Source organism: Anguilla rostrata, chromosome 9 (assembly GCF_018555375.3).
Source record: "Anguilla rostrata isolate EN2019 chromosome 9, ASM1855537v3, whole genome shotgun sequence".
NCBI classification, from domain to species: Eukaryota; Metazoa; Chordata; class Actinopteri; order Anguilliformes; family Anguillidae; genus Anguilla; species Anguilla rostrata.
Genome location: NC_057941.1, coordinates 26172205 through 26189186, shown reverse-complemented (window position 1 = coordinate 26189186; position 16982 = coordinate 26172205). Strand labels below are relative to the sequence as shown.

Below are 16982 nucleotides of genomic sequence, written 5' to 3'. Positions count from 1 at the left end.
GTCCTGGTACGGTGCTTTAAAGCGCGGTCGGTACGGTGCTTAAACGCGTGGTCCTGGGTAGGGTGCTTTAAACGCGTGCGGTCCTGGTACGGGTGCTTTAAACCGCGCGGTCCTGCGTACGGGTGCTTTAAACGCGCGCGGTCCTGGTACGGGTGCTTTAAACGCGCGCGGTCCTGGTACGGTGCTTTAAACGCGCGGTCCTGGGTCGGTGCTTTAAGCGGCGGTCCTGGTACGGTGCTTTAAACGCGGCGGTCCTGGGTACGGGTGCTTAACGCGCGGTCCTGGGTACGGGTGCTTTAAACGCGTGCGGTCCTGCGTACGGGTGCTTTAAACGCGTGCGGTCCTGCGTACGGGTGCTTTAAACGCGTGCGGTCCTGCGTACGGTGCTTTAAACGCGTGCGGTCCTGCGTACGGTGCTTTAAACGCGGCGTCCGGTACGGTGCTTTAACGCGCGCGTCCTGGTACGGTGCTTTAAACGCGCGCGGTCCTGGTACGGTGCTTTAAACGCGCGCGGTCCTGGGTACGGGTGCTTTAAACGCGCGCGGTCCTGGGTACGGGTGCTTTAAACGCGTGCGGTCCTGCGTACGGGTGCTTTAAACGCGTGCGGTCCTGCGTACGGGTGTTTTAAACGCGCTCCAGCCTGTCCCCAAAGCAAACGCCTCTAAACGCCATTAACAGAACGGCCCTCTCCGCACGAGCAGCGGGGAAACGGCTCTAATCACGGCCCCTCTTCTGGAACGGGGTTACTGGGAAGGCTTTAATGAGCGAGAACAGACACGGCATGAAAGGGTGTGTGTTTATTACGCCGAACAGCAGGCCCTCCAGGTCTCCGTCAGAGAGGAGCCTGAAGCCCCCGCCAGCCTAGCCCGTCTAAAATTTACATACGGCAGCATTACACTCAGACGCACAGGAGAAATTTACATACGGCAGCATTACACTCAGACGCACAGGAGAAATTTACATACGGCAGCATTACACTCAGACGCACAGGAGAAATTTACATACGGCAGCATTACACTCAGACGCACAGGAAAATTTACATACGGCAGCTACCCAGACGCACAGGAGAAATTTACATACGGCAGCATTACACTCAGACGCACAGGAGAAATTTACATACGGCAGCATTACACTCAGACGCACGAGAATTTAATACGGCAGCATTAACCAGACGCACAGGAAATTTACATACGGCAGCATTACACTCAGACGCACAGGAGAAATTTACATACGGCAGCATTACACTCAGACGCACAGGAGAAATTTACATACGGCAGCATTACACTCAGACGCACAGGAGAAATTTACATACGGCAGCATTACACTCAGACGCACAGGAGAAATTTACATACGGCAGCATTACACTCAGACGCACAGGAGAAATTCACATTCAGGATAGTAACGTGGCATCAGCCTTTAAGTGGGCGAGACCACGTGTCCAAATGAACAATGCACGATGACACGCGACTAATCTAAACACCGGACTTAATGACAATATATATTATAGTAACAAGGTAAAATGTCTGCAAGCAGCAATTACGGGGTCAAAGCACAAAAATACTGATGATTCCACAGCGCATGTGATTACACACGATTCTGATTTGATAAATGAATAAATAGGTTGAGCGGGATAGGGCTAATAAATCAACAGGGCTATATATATATTTTTTTTTGAAAATCATAAAAAATAATTTTTTTTTTTAACTACATTTTTAAATAATATTTCTTCCTGGCCAACTATTCGGCTGTCATTTTGTCCAAACAAATCCCAGCTAAGAGCGGCGTTCACACGCTGACCTGATCCCGGACGAGAGCTCTTCTAATCAGAAGAAACCCCGCGACAGCCCCGTGTGAGTAAAGCTGGTGAGCAGCGGAGGTGAGCAGCGGAGCGGAGCAGCGGAGGTGAGCGGGGCAAGGTGACGCGCTGCGGCGGATGCGGATTCATCTGCGTAATCGCCAGCTGTTCAGGGGTCACGACCCCTCCGAGCCCGGTGGGGCTGCGGCGCTCTGTTCTCCGCCCCCAGGCAGGTGTGGAAACGCCCGTCCCTGCAGAAAGGACGCGAGGCCGGGCTGTTCCCCTCCCAGCGGTGGGGTGGGGCGGGACGGGGCGGGGCTCGGGCTCCCCCTCCGGCTCGGGGCAGGGAAGCGGGGACGCTATATTTCCTGATTAATCAGGAAGCGGCGAGCTTCCGGCTAGTGAACGTCTCTGGGGGGGGGGGGGGGGGCCTTCGCTCTGCTGCCGAACACACTCTCCCCCTGCAATGAGCTGTCAGAGTGCAAGAGCTCTTGATGTGTGTACTGATTATGCACAGACACCTGCCTCTGGCTCAGACACCCAGGCTCACACAATCCCCACTTCCTGATACTGATATATCAGGGAAAAAATACCCCTGTCAAACGCACACAAAGCCGCCAGGAGAAAAATAAAGGTCAAAGCCGATATTTGATACTCTTTCGGTGGCGCTTTAATCTTAAATATACACAATAGTTTACAGGCCCTCGGTGAAATCAATTATGACTCTGTAAAAAGCCATTTGCTTTTATCTGTGAGATGAGGCCGGTCACTAGCGGGAGAATATTACGAATATATACTACGCTGGAAGGACAGATCGATGGATGAGGGGGGAGGACCCACCCGGGCGGGGGGGGGGGGGGGGGGGGGGGGGGGGGGGGCTGCCACTTCCCTCCTCTGGTTTCTCACAAATCCTCCTCGCTGTAAATATTTTAAAGCCAGCCAGAAGTACAACCAAGAAAAAGAAAATCCGCAGGGGCCAAGCATTTTTTTTCTTTTTCTTTTTTTCATAAAGAAAAAAGAAAATGTTAGGAAGAAACTAAGAGTTTCAAGCACGTTTTATTTCTGGTATCTCAGGTCGTGAAAATCATGGGGCCGGAACTAAATGACCAGTGAACAGGGCAAGAGCAGGCCGATGATTCTACAGCCGCCATGAATGAGCACCCACGGTGAGATTCATGTGTGCACACGTGCGCGTGTGTGCATGAGCACGTACAGCCTAACGCAGTGTATAACGCATATGGCTGAAGAGGCTGACGCAGGACTGAGTGCTGCTGTCTGCCTTCCCTCACAGGTCCTGAGAGCGGCGCTGGTTTCGAGGAGCAAATGGGAGTCAGGCTGGAGTGCGAAACCCCGCCTCCCCGCTGCATATTCATGAGCGTGTGCGTTCACACTGTCTCCGACGTGGCGGGTACAACACCAGCGGCGGCAAGCCTAAGCCCTGGAGGGCTGCAGCGTCCGCGGGGATCTGCCCAAAGGCACTGAGGACTGGGATCTGCCCAAAGGCACTGAGGACTGGGATCTGCCCAAAGGCACTGAGGACTGGGATCTGCCCAAAGGCACTGAGGACTGGGATCTGCCCAAAGGCACTGAGGACTGGGATCTGCCCAAAGGCACTGAGGACTGGGATCTGCCCAAAGGCACTGAGGACTGGGATCTGCCCAAAGGCACTGAGGACTGGGATCTGCCCAAAGGCACTGAGGACTGGGATCTGCCCAAAGGCACTGAGGACTGGATCTGCCCAAAGGCACTGAGGACTGGGATCTGCCCAAAGGCACTGAGGACTGGGATCTGCCCAAAGGCACTGAGGACTGGGATCTGCCCAAAGGCACTGAGGACTGGGATCTGCCCAAAGGCACTGAGGACTGGGATCTGCCCAAGGCACTGAGGACTGGGATCTGCCCAAAGGCACTGAGGACTGGGATCTGCCCAAAGGCACTGAGGACTGGGATCTGCCCAAAGGCACTGAGGACTGGGATCTGCCCAAAGGCACTGAGGACTGGGATCTGCCCAAAGGCACTGAGGACTGGCTGTTCCAGGCTCAACAGACACACAAGGGAGACACAACCAGAGAGAGACAACCAGGGGATACGCCCTCACTCTCTCTGTGGAAATCCCGCTCTCTCTCTCTCTCACTCCATCTCGGTCTGTCTGTCTGTCTGTGTCTCTCTCTCTCTCGTTCTCTCTCTCAGGCTCTCAGGCCGTAGCGAGCGATTCCCACCTGTGTGATGAAGTCTCTGTGCAGTAAACAGTGATGCTTTCATCCTCGCAGCGCTGGCACTTTATCCGCCGCGGGATCAGTTCATTTAGCAGCCACCTTCCGCTATTGAGCGGCAAACACAGCCAGCGAGCGGCCAGAGGGGAGAAACCAAGACCGGGGCCATTAGGGGGAGAGCAGGGCCGTTATTCCCAGGTACGAGGCCATCGAGCCGGACTCCGCACCGCCGCCAACCTCACCCTCCCATCTCATCCCGTCAAGCCTTCCCACCATCTCCCCCACCCCCCCCCCCCCCCCCCCCCCACCAACACCACCCTGCCCCCCTTTACCACCACCAGCACCACCAACAAAGTTAGTTAAGTCCGCATTCCTCGCTCTACTCTTTCCGGTCCGTTCGCCCCGCCCCCCCCCCCCTTTTCCAACGCGAGCGCCATCGGTTACCGAATGCGACTCGACGCTGTCGCCGTGGCGTTTCCGCGCCGGTTTTCCTCATTAATTGCAGTCATTCCAAACAAAAACGGCGTCTCGTCCTCTTACTCTGCACCACGCCGCCATTCATCAATGAGACAGATTACAAACCCCGACGAGATGAGCATCGCTCCTCATTCACGCACCGCTTCGCTCAAGAGCCCCGCTCTCCCCCCTCAGCAGAAATAATGGCAGTAATTGGAGAGAGGACGCCGGCCTGCGCTCATTCCCAGCCTGGGCTCCGATGAAAGCAGAGTGGAAAGCCACGCGGAGCTCGAGTGTTTCATTAGGATTAGGGCCCCACGACTCCTGCACTTCCACTTTTTTATTTTTGATCCTTTGCCGCAATTACAACTTTAAGGTCGGCCTCGGCGCCCCAATAAACCCTTAACTGGACTTAATTCTCTTTACGGCTCTCCCAGGTAAGCGTCTGGAAGACAGACCTGCGCCACAGGGAGGGAGCGAGAGACGTCTCACCAGATACAGACTGTACAGCGAGTGTGTGTGTGTGTGTGTGTGCTTCTTTATGTGTGCGTCTGTGTGTCTGCCTCTTTCAGTGTGTGTGTGTGTGCGTGTGCTTCTTTATGTGTGCACGCGTCTCCCTCTGCGTCTGTCTGCCTCTTTCAGTGTGTGTGCGTCTGCGTGCTTCTCTCGCTCTCAGTGTGCGAGTGTTTGTGTGAGTTTCCCACAGCGCGCGCAGTGGTGGTCACTCACTCACTCATTGACGACCTTTGAGGGACGTTTTGTGGGACACATGCGCAGGTGATGCTTCGTTTAGTAGGATGCATGCGCAGGTGGTACGGCACAACATTTTCAAGCACAGCTTTATTGCCTAACTTTACTTTAGCTAACCCTAACATGTTCGCGTTTCGCCTACTTTAGCTAACCTAGTTAGCGCGTACGGATCGCCTACTTTAGTTAACCTAGTTAGCGCGTATGGATGCTATCCTGCACGCATGAGTAGGAGCTAAGGACACATTGCTACAACCACCGATACAGATGTATGGACACACGGAGGACAACAAACAATGTTACAGAGGTGAGGACATGCCATAGCTAGCCAGCTATATAGTTAGTACATGTGCGTTGTGGGTCTGGACGGTTTCATACTCTGTGTGTATGATTGTGTGCACGTGCGTCTGTGTTTGTGTGGTGTGTGTGTGTGGCGCATGAGGTCAGTGTGTATACGTGCATGTCTGTATTGCGCACACACGTGCACGTGCGGCGTGCACACTCACCAGCCTCGCAGCTTGTAGGCCTCAGGGATGTCTGGGTTGATCATCACGGTGCTGCTGAAGAGAGCAGAGAGGGACCGCCCCCCGAAGTCAGACAGCCGCGCCCCTTTAATGGCCAGGATCGGCTGCCCCGACCCGTCAAACTTCTCCGCCTGCACAGGGGAGGGGGGGGAGACGAAAAATAAGGTCTCACAGACATCCTCCCCATGCCCTCCCTTCTGCTTGGTCATGGACATCACGCACTGCAGCCTAACTTCTCCAGGCTGGAATACCACCCCCGCCCCCCCCGAGACAGCGCCCCCACCTCCCCCCCTCAGCCCCGGGGAGGGCGTCGGCGCTTCTGAGAGAGCCCAGCGGCAGAGGGGAGCCGGACGGAGCTAACAGGGACAGGGCTCTCTGCCTCGCTCCTCGCGGCCGGCCGTTTGATCGGCCACTTCAAGCGCACGGCGGGCTTTGATTAGGCGCCGCGCCCCCTGCGCGAGCTCCCGACGCCCACGCACACGGCCCTGAGCGGCCCCCAACGGAGCGAGGGGGGGCGAGCAACCACCACGCAACAAGCAAACAAAAACATTCGAAAGGAGAAAGCCTCTTCTCGGTGCTGCTGGGTGGCTCATCCCATTAAGGCACCGTCCTCAGTGTGAGGACGGGCCCCACGGTCCAGTACCGAATCCTGCTGGAGGCCCCACAGCGCGACACGTAACTGGCCGATTGATCTGGGAGGAGGAGGGATTTGATTGGCCAGAGTGCCGCTGACTCAGTGACGTTCCCCCTGCAGGCCAATCGGGCGGCCAGGCAGTTCGCTCAAGCCGAGAAGGAAACGGCCCCGCCCCTCTCTCATTACGAGCTCCACTCACAGCCCGAGATGGCACAAACACGGGCGGTGGCTCGAGGGCACGTTTTCGGAGCATGCGATCGTCTGCCCCGCACCGCCCCGCCCCGACAGCGAGGCTCGGAGCAGCAGGCGTCCCCCGCTCCTCGAGAGAGGAAGGACACGCCCGTTTGAGCGTGCACGAGGGGACGTGGGCAGCCGGTTTTGGGGGGGGGGGGGGGGGGGGGGTGAAAGGAAGTCGGCGTTGCTGGAAAGCGCGTCGCGGGATCGAGCCGCTCTGCCGTTATCGACTTCATCTTTAATTAAAGCCCCCGATGCCATCGCGGCGGCATGAAAGGGAGGCGGGCGCCAGCAGGGAGATAATCATTACCAGCGTCATTACCGTTTTATTTGGGCTTTTTTTTATTCATGGTGCACTGCGACTTGGCCCACATCGCGCCGCGCTGGCCACCGCTACTTGGAGCGAAATGAAGACGCGCTCATCAGTTATTAAAGGCACATGTAGCATTTCAACTACGGCCGCTAAGAGGAACACGCTAACCGGCTGGAGCTTCGATTTCTTTTTGCTCGTTTTCTCTTCTAAAACATAGGAACTCGTTTCTGGGGGGGTTGGGATGAAGGTATTTAACGCAGTTTACTATGGGTTGGTTATTTCAGCCTTCGCACATAAACACCGCACTCCTCTCTCCTGTCACAATCTTAAATCTAGTGTCACAATCGATATCGAAGCTTAAATATGAAGCTTAAAAAAACGCACCTCTCCTGTTGCCGTAAGACTTTTTTTTAATATATTGAGTGTAGACTTGGCAAGAAGGTGTGCTCAAAAGCATAACTTTTTTATGATTTCAAAAAAAGAACCATAGTTTGCACTCCACCTTCAGAGGAAGAGTGGGACGGATAGATCTGGGACACACTCCTATCCCAGCGGGGGGTTAAGGGGGGGGGGGGGGGGGTCTGTTCTGGTACAGAGGAATCTTCGCACGCGATAAGAATTTGCCTCACAGCTGACCGGGTATGAGGCCGCAGAGGGAGTTCACAGAACTTTAGAAACGGGCTCAGATGAGCAACTTTTGCTGAGAATAGTAAAAAAAATAAAAATAAAAAAACAGATCCAAAATCCCATTGAAACTGCTGTGTAAAGACACCCATAGTATGGGTTACACTCCCCTGTCACAGTCCACACGTTTCCCCAGTCCACACGTTTCTCTGACAGTCACAGTCCCCCCCTCACCCGCTCCCTTCTCACCTGTGGGCATTCCCAAGTGTCAGTCTCTCACCCCCACGCCCCTACCTTCCCCCAACCCCCTCCCCCTCCCACCCACCCCCACCCCCCGTCCCATGCTCACCTCGTCTCCCCACAGTGTGACCGCCACCATCTTGCCGGAGGCGTCCATGAGGCTGATGGCCCTCTTGGAGACCTCGCGGTTGTTCTTGGTGGTGATCCGGGAGACCTCCTCCACGCTCTTGCACACGCCGATCACGTCTGCGCAGTCAATCACGCCGGTCATTAGCGGGTCTCCATTAGCGCAGCCGCCGCGCCGCGCCCCGCCGCCTCGCCGCGCCGGTAATTCATGGCTGGTCCGCGCGGCGCGAGCGACGCGGCCCTGACACATAATGAATCGCTGTTTTCCGCGGCTGTACCTCTCCGGGCGTGAGCGTTTATACTGCGGCCAGCTCGTGCCAAGCCCATAAAAAGCGCTGCCGTACGGCTATCGCTAGCTGTAGCGCCAGCGAGACGCTCAGTGTAAACGCACTGCGCGGGAGTGGGAAAGAAAACACTCAATACACTCACACTAGAAAATCACATCAGCCAGCAGCGCTCATTTTTCACCACTGACCTTCGTTTAAAGTGTAAACAAATAAAAATAAATTTTCCCCTACCTCAGCCCCCGTCCAAACCCCCCTCCCCCCACCCCGTCACGCCAAAAAAATATGTAAAAACTCTAGTGCCTCATTAACTGAGCGTGACACAGTCTGTCGTTCCGCTGCGGTCGCTGATCCCTGACAGGACACCGCGTTACCGCGGAGACGCCCGTCAGACCCCAGCGAGCCGCTCCCCCGGCTGGGGGGCCCGGGGCCTGCCTCAGCCGTAAGTGCATGAACACGCGGGGCTGCGAGTCCTCCCTGGCGTCCTGAACGGGGGGCGCTTCGTATCCGAGCGCATAAACAAACACAGCCCCACCGAGCCTACAGCTTAATGAGCGGGCCCCAGGATTCACGACCGCGCTGAAAACTTGTAGCGTGGAGCTAATTTGGCATAGGGGCCCTCCGTTTAGTGCTTCGGAGGCGTGGCGTACACACGCTCGCTGTTCTTACACATAAGCGAGCGGTGGATTGTGGGTAAGGCCACTTGATTAAACCCTGCTAACGAGCCACTACAAAGCGTACCATTAATCAAATGAATGGGAAGCATCAATCACAACTGCCCTAATTACAAGGCTTAAATAACAGGACAGAAACCCTCCACCGGATCCCTGAGATCTCAGACAGTTTGATATAATTAGTGTACAGTTTTGTTTATCTGCCAATTGCCAACAGTACACGGACCCATTTCAAATTTTGAATACCCCACCAGTTTACAAACTATGCAATGGTGGGCTAAAGCACTTGAGATTGTCCGTTTAATTCAAACTAATTTGTGCACAGAACAGTTAACTGCATGGAGCACTATGTGCAGCCTGCAACATTCAAAACAGTGAGTTAATCCTCATAAAGGCCCATTTAATAAGGACAAATATAATATAAAACCACACGGCTATCTGGTTTGGAGCTACCTGTTCCATGAAGGTACAGTAGTTTCTAAGCTCTAACAAGCATTAATGAAACACATTATCCCAGCGAGAAAGGTATGCTTGTATATTTTGCACATTGCATATTGTGAGGCGCAGAAATATACTGTGAATATATTTTTATGCATTTGAATATAATTGGGATATTCGATTTATGTAAGGGTACCCCGTCATCATTTCTCACTGTACTTATCACAACTGCCGCCAATCATCCGTCCAATGACTGTTGCTAACCTGATTGCTGATGATGGTTGCTAACGTGTACCCAGCGGTGCCGCCCTCTCCAGTGTGTCTAGCACAGCACAGGGTGGGATCATTAAGCCCGCCATATTTCACCGGCGACAGCGTCTGTCGCCCGCGACGCAACGGCCACGAAAAACCCAATCCTTCCGCCGCCAATTTCAACCGCCGTCGCGGTGCCTGCATTATTAATACGAGCGCCGGCGCTAATCGCCGTGGTTTTTCCCCCCCAAGCGCCCTTGGAAACCGACACATCCATCTCCCTCCCGTTCTCCATCGGGCCCGCCCCATTAATTGCACCTATTAATGATAATTACTCTGGGAGACGTGAAATTAAGACGTGGGATTAGGTCCCTCAGCTCTGCCATCACGCACCGCCGCGGTCCGCTCGCTACGCGTCCCGTGTGCCTGCGGCTGCTCAGCTCCAGTGGAGTCTTACAGGAGAGAGCGGGGAGAGCCCCCGGGCCAGGGTTCACACCAGGGTGACAGGCCAAGTCCCCCCAACCCCCCCGCCCCCCGCCCCCGGGCCGGGCCTTTAATTAGTCTCAATTAGCCCGACCGCTCGGGCGGCTCTATTCCCGCGTCCGGCGACGGCCAACGATCCTCACCGAGGATGGCGTCCTTCTCGCGGGTCTCGAGGTCGGCGATGGAGACGAAGTCGCACTGCACCATGGGAACGTCCTGGCAGTCGTCGCAGGGGATGAAGGTGGTCTCGCCGTTCATGGTCATCTCGTAGTCGTTCTTGACGGACGAGTACTGCTTGTTGGCGATCTTAAGGGTGCCTTTAGAGATGTAGTACACCTAGAACCGGAAGGGGGGTGGGGGGGGTATATTCATCTCTGTAAATTAATTAATTAATCCGCAAAGACGGATTTCACACAGAATTTTCACAGCTTGAGAGAAGGGGGGCGGGAGAAGAAACAAAAATCCAGGCAGAAGAGTTAACATGGCTAATGGCTGCCTCGCGTCTGACAATAGCGAGAGCGTTTTATCACTTAACGACTCCCGCAGTTTATTATCATTTCACACAAACAACGCCGCAACGTCAAGTCAGAAAGCCGGCACGTACGATCCGAGAAAAAAAACAAAAAAGAAAAAAACAAGGCAGCGACAAATCCATGTGCGGGCCTAAATGGTGCAATCGCCACGGCGACAGGATTAACGGCACCTGCAGCCGGCCTGCCTGCAGCTCTCACCTTGCCCGTCTCGATGAGGGTGAAGAATTTGTCCACTTCCTGGTTAAAAGCAGTCACTCTGATCTCACCCTAGGGATAGAGCAACAGGAGCGCCAATCAGCACAGGAGAACACTCTCTCCAAACGGGCACGGACCCCTCCGGGCCCCAGCTCAGTACACGGTAAATAACGCCACAGAGACATAATGCACAACCAAGCCGGCAGGACGCATAAAGAGGTGGAGTAGACCCGTCTGAATGAGTATCCCCCGCGTGGCGAAGGGTCAGTCTGGGCAACAAGGCCGAGACACAACAGCAGAGAGGCTAAAGGCTGCGGGGGGACACCTACGCTGTCGTCCACGATCTCCATGGAGAACAGCTTGCCGTCGCCGCGGGAGTTGCTCCAGGTGCGAATGCCGCCCTTGTTGGTGACGCGGGCACGGATGGTCCACCTAGAAGAGATGGACAGACAGATGGACCAGGAGAGGCGTCTCAATGAGAAGAACCGCAAACAAACCCAAAATATAAGCGCCCCCAATGTTGAACAAAGTCTATTCTTCCTCCTTTGAAATTATAGCAATGTTTTGAGTAAAACATTAAGCTTATTATGAGAAATAACAAAGCACAGGGGATGGGCCGCCATGCAGACAAACACACACCTCGTCCATCGCGGTGCCACCAAAACCGCTAACAATAGTTTGAAAACGATTCCCAGAGATTAAGACCTAGCCAGCCAACGTTCTCACGTCGTTTTGCCATCATACGACTCAAGGCAAAGGTTGTGCTCAATTTCTGCAGCCGTGTCACCACAGTGAATGTTTTCCAGCCACATTCAAAAAGGGAGAAAAAGTTAATGAAATCTGGCCGACCCAAACGACCCGTTCCACAGTTAACTTGGTTATCCTCGCTTGCCTCTGAAGGCACAAGTTCATTTGGCGCAATTACGGTCATTTCGCCGCCTGTACGGTTCACTGCCGGTCTACTTGCACACTGCACTATTAAAGCTAATATCAACCGCTTTTCTCTGCTTTTCTTTCTCTTCCGTCGGTGTGTTTTTGGTCTGGGAAGGAGAGGTATTAACAGAGCTGCTCCGGAGGTCTTAAAACCCTTCGCTCCGCGCCCGGCGGCGACTCGGACACGCCCGCCCTGGCTGGCGGGAGCCCGCCGCCAAAGCGCTCCTCAAACAGAGGCGCGCGTTTGCCAGGCCGGAGTGAATAAACACGCTGGCCGTGTCGCAGTCTGATCCATCGCCCGTGAAAGGAAGTGCTGTCGTCGTCCCCCCCCGCCCAGTCAGACCCTTTGTGCGTGGCGTTTGCACAGCTGTGGGCTTAGCGTCCAGGTACCGGACGCGGCGCTCGGCCAGTAAAGGGCTCGCGCGCCGCCCGCCCCGCTCGCCAATTTTCCGCCGCTTGACAAATTCACTCGAGACGTTTTTCCGCTGTTAGGTCTCATAACGGGATTTAGCGACGCTAGGTGGCTCAACTTCAGATCATTTGCAATGCACCAGCGTCACCCCACGCTAGTTATCAGATTACTATGCTTGCTTTGGGAAAAAGGAAAGCGGAGTGACCTTGAAGCCCTCCACCGCGGTCAGTTAGCCCGACAGAGCTCTCAGTCCCACCGCACGGCATTATCCACTACGGGGCTGAAATCAATGCACCGGTCATTCACCGGTCAAGTTTGTCTTTGCTTCCCTCTCAGTTATATCCATACGCGTGCGTATGCAGGTTATTAGGACATATGTTACTTTTGCACGAGGAAACTGACAGTTTGAGTATGAAGCCTGTACGAGACCGCAAAAGTGTCAGAGAGAGTCCAAGCACCTCGTAGCACAAGATCTGTGGGAGGTACAGGATTTAGGTGGACGTGGCTCTCCCTGGCACACCCATGCCTATGCCAGGGGTGCAAGGAGAATCTTAGCAGTGCTGAAGGAACAGGGCAGACACTTAGTTTATGATCTTTTTCCGCAAGACTGCATTTACATTAAATTAGCAATGCACCAATATTTCGGCCAACAATCGGCATCGACCCATAAATCTAACAATTTGCACAATCGACTTTTAAAAAACAACCGTTAACTCCTGTCAAAAGGAAGAAAAGTATAGAATTTATTTTTAATACAAAAAAAAAAACTTTACTTTAATCTAATGTAAATTAAATTGATCCAGAATATTTTTATTGAATGTTCTAAAAAAAATCTTATTTGTCGCTTGAGTTTGTAGCATTGTTAAAGATCCTCCGTAAAACCCAGCTAGGGAAGCCGAAGCACCGAACTATCAGCATCAGCAAATGTCTTCCCGGAATTATCGGACACAAATTCCCATCAATGCATCCCTACATACCACACAGAGCATTTTTCTTCCCCTATGAAAGGACAGGAAATAGGGAGAAAGAAAAACCTCAGAAGACTTCCTGGGACTTTGGCTAAGCTTGCGGTGAGTTTAAACGGCAGTGCTGTACACACGTGACTGGAGCGACAGACGCGGCGATGGCGCCCGTTCCTGCCGTTAAATGACACCGAAGCGCTCGTCCAGCGTTCCGGCGGCTAAATTACCGCCACCCCCGGCGCGTGTGATTGGGCGGCGATGACTAAAGGCGCGTGGCTGCGGAACCAGCAGGTGGGAAAACGACGGCGACAAAGGCAGCCGCGAGAGTTGCCGGCACATCCCCCCGCCCACCCCTTTTCTTTCGGCGAGAACGACGGTGTCAAATTTCGGGGTGCGTGCGACAAACAGCGCGACCCTACGCCAGTTAAGCCATTTCGAGTCACTCCCACTGGCCGGTAACGGAACGAAAATTGATTTTAAATGGCCGTCAGGTGTCCGACGGCAACAGAATGGGGCTGAACAAAGATCACCTGCGGTGTTCACAAAAAAAAGAAGAAAAAATTCATCCATTTTCCAGTTTGATACAAATACAGAAGGCTGGCACCATCCATTATGTGCTGCCAATGTTTCATGGCCTTGCGACTAATAAAGTTCAAAACCCCATGTGACTAAAACCTTTCCAATATGTTGTCATGCATCAATGAAACAGTTTCTCATTTCCCTAAAAGAAGCCTTTGTGAATACAAAGTTTATTTTAAAACATTTTTTTTAAACAACCCCGAGACAATGTGGACGTCAAGCGTTTCCGATACAGTTCCCTTATGTTTAACATTCAAAGCTGTATCCTGAACCTTGCATTCATTTTACTGCTTTTCATGACAGGATTGTCTCTATGCATTGGAGAACGCCACTTACTTTGACTGATAGGGGTTCAGACTGGCAATGGGGACAACCTTTGAGGATCCTCCTGGTGTGTTGGGGACGTTTGACAAGGCTTTCTTCCCAAAATCCCTGCCGGAACCTCTGTTGCCAGGGGCTGATGGGAGAATCACATTTCATAGATGAAATAACCATTTGTGTTTATAGCAATGGCACACAAACACTTATTTGCCCTTGCGCAGGGCTCTATGCTAACATTTTTTCCAGGAAGTAAAAAACTTAACAAGGACAATAATGCATCCCAATCATTAGAAGTTTTAATTGTTTTTCCAGTTAGCCCACATGAATTGTCAGGAGCAAATGTTCCTAAAAGGGGCAGGACTGTAGAGCCTACGTATGCTGGTTTTGTTCATACCAGAACTGCAATCCTAGAACTTTAATAAGCTGTTCTTTATTTTATTATTTCTTTTAATGAGGTACTTTTCACATTTAGAGGGATTATTTACTGTCTTAAGTCACATTATGACAGAAATAGCTATGCATGCCATGACAAACAGAAGTCCCTGATTCACACTGTGCTATGCGGCAAACAATTACATGAAAAGCACTTCTTAACGGATCAAATTAAAGACCAAGGTCTTTCAAATCAATAGTCTCCTAATTAGGTTGTTGAACAAGTGTGAAGGTTCTTTCATTATTTTATTTTTTCTTCAAACGTATTAACAGAATGCAGGTTTGGCTTGTTATCATTTGCTTTGTCTTTAAATTCTTCATTATCTACCAAATAGTTTTAGTGGTCATGCATCCACACTTTGACCAATTAGGAGCCTATTGATTCACCTCGGTCTTCAATTTGAGCAGTTGAAACACTTTCCTACCTCTCTTTTTGTAACTGTTCGCAATACAGCACAATGTGAATATTGGGCTTTTTTGTTTCATACCACGCATGGCCATTTCTAATGATGTGGCTTAAGGGGCAAATAATCCATCTGAACATGAACGGTAATTAAGACTAATTAACAGCTTGTTAAAATTCTGAGATCGCAATTGTGGTTGGAACAAAATCCAGAACACGGGGGGCCCAAGCCCGAACTTCTGAACCACTATTTACCACACACCACACACTCTGCAGTGGTAATTCTTACAGGGCCTTGAAAAATGATTTGCCTCGTTCCTGACTTCTGCTATTATTGCACATTTTTCACACTGAGTGGTTTCAGAACTTTAGACAAAATGTAATATTAGACAAAAGAAAACTGAGTAAACACATTAAGTCCGGTCCAGTGGTCCCATACACACAGATAAGCATGTTGTGATTTAAAGAAAGTACAAAAACGGGAGGGGGATCCTACTCCCATTACTGTAGTATGCTGCCAGCTCTCTGATCAGCTGTACCAACACAGCGCAACATGCTCTGCGCTACAAATGCCCAAAACAGGCTTTGTGAAGCCGTTCAGCTGTGTAACCGCGTATAAGACGGACTTGAAAGCTGGGAGCGATAAGTGATTCAGTTTCAGAGGAATTTCACACTGCCTCAAAGCCAATGGGGAAACTCGGCCACGGCGCTGCAGTACCAGTCCCCGAGGACCCTGCTGCAGCCAGCTCTCTCCCCTCCCACTCAGACAGGCACGCACACAGGCACGCACACACACACACACATACGCACGCACACGCGCACACACACACACGCACACAGGCACGCACACACACATACGCACGCACGCGCACACACACACGTACATGCACGCACACGCACACACACACACGCACACACACACACATACGCACACACGCACGCACACACACACGCACACACACACACGCGCGTGCACACATACACACGCGCACACACGCGCACACAAACACACACAGGCACACACGCACAGGCACGCACGCACACACAGCTCCAAGGGGCCACACCTAAATTTGCCGATGGCGCCGTTCCCAGCAATTAAGGCCTGGGCGTGCCCTGCCAGCGTGCGAAGGCACGGCAGCCTGGCTAATCTGCAGCACACACGCAGAGCCCTCAGCCAGCGCAGAACGCTCTCATTTCCAGGCTCCGGAACGCACTGATCACCACCCACAGCAACAGCCCCGCATCTCAGGGAAACCCAAACCTGGGGCGATTTCATGAGCGCACGCTGCCCTCTGCTGGACAGTCCCCAAGGACACCCTCCTCTCCCTTTTAGGGTCAACTTGAACCTGACTGAGCACACTGAAGGAGCGTTGTGCGACAGACATTCCCAAAATATCCCAAGAGGGTAATGCAAGATGGCGGAGTGCCGATCCGTTACAGCGGTGATGCTGACGATGCCATTGCCGAGTTCCACCCTGTAAAAAGCCCTGTGAAGTTTTTGGGGGGGTGCGGGGAGGAACCGGGCACACGCAGGCACTCACACGTGGGCACGTTGCGGGGCTGCAGGGGTTGGGCGGCGGGGGCAGGGGGCGCCGTGGTCTTCGTCTGGCCTGGACGGTAGAGGGAAGGGAGAAAAATACAGCAGGGTTACACCCATTAAGCAAGAGCTACTCCCAGCAGAACACACACTCAACCTGAGCACAGGAGCCCGTCTCCTCAGACAAGGGCCAGGACACTGCATATCCCATGCAGCTTTACACCGATGCTTTTATAGTGCGTTCCATCACCCGATTGGCCAAAAATCCACGATGAAAATGGCAAAAAGGCGCCGCAAAATCCACCATTCATACGCTGATAATGAGCGCACAGCACACGCCCACCATGGGTCTGGATCTCCATAAAATCAGGATTTATAACCGCACAGTGAACCTCCTTGTTATCCTTGTTTATGGAAAGACCTAACCCTAAGGGTGCACGTGAAGGATACAAATGGATAATCACTACATTTCCCACTGTTCTTTCCATAAACAAGGAGGATGAGCACATGGGTGTTTTAAAACACACGTAGCCTATAGTTGAGTTCACTGTGTGGTTGTAAACTACGATTTTATGGAGATCCAAACCCACCGTGGGGCGTAGTGGTTAGCCATTATCAGAATATGAATGATGGATTTCA

General features: G+C 52.7%; 1 protein-coding gene across 1 annotated transcript in view; it reads right to left on the bottom strand.

The window, feature by feature from the left end:
- The window catches only part of rpa1 (replication protein A1), a 50661-nt gene that overhangs the window by 29371 nt on the left and 4308 nt on the right, over positions 1-16982 (bottom strand). Inside the window, exons 6-12 of the mRNA XM_064351397.1 lie at positions 16348-16416; positions 13987-14107; positions 11094-11196; positions 10768-10836; positions 10180-10372; positions 7889-8025; positions 5717-5865 (exon numbers count right to left, since the gene is read on the bottom strand). Coding sequence (XP_064207467.1) covers positions 5717-5865; positions 7889-8025; positions 10180-10372; positions 10768-10836; positions 11094-11196; positions 13987-14107; positions 16348-16416 — 841 coding nt within the window. The remainder of the gene's footprint in view (positions 1-5716; positions 5866-7888; positions 8026-10179; positions 10373-10767; positions 10837-11093; positions 11197-13986; positions 14108-16347; positions 16417-16982) is intronic.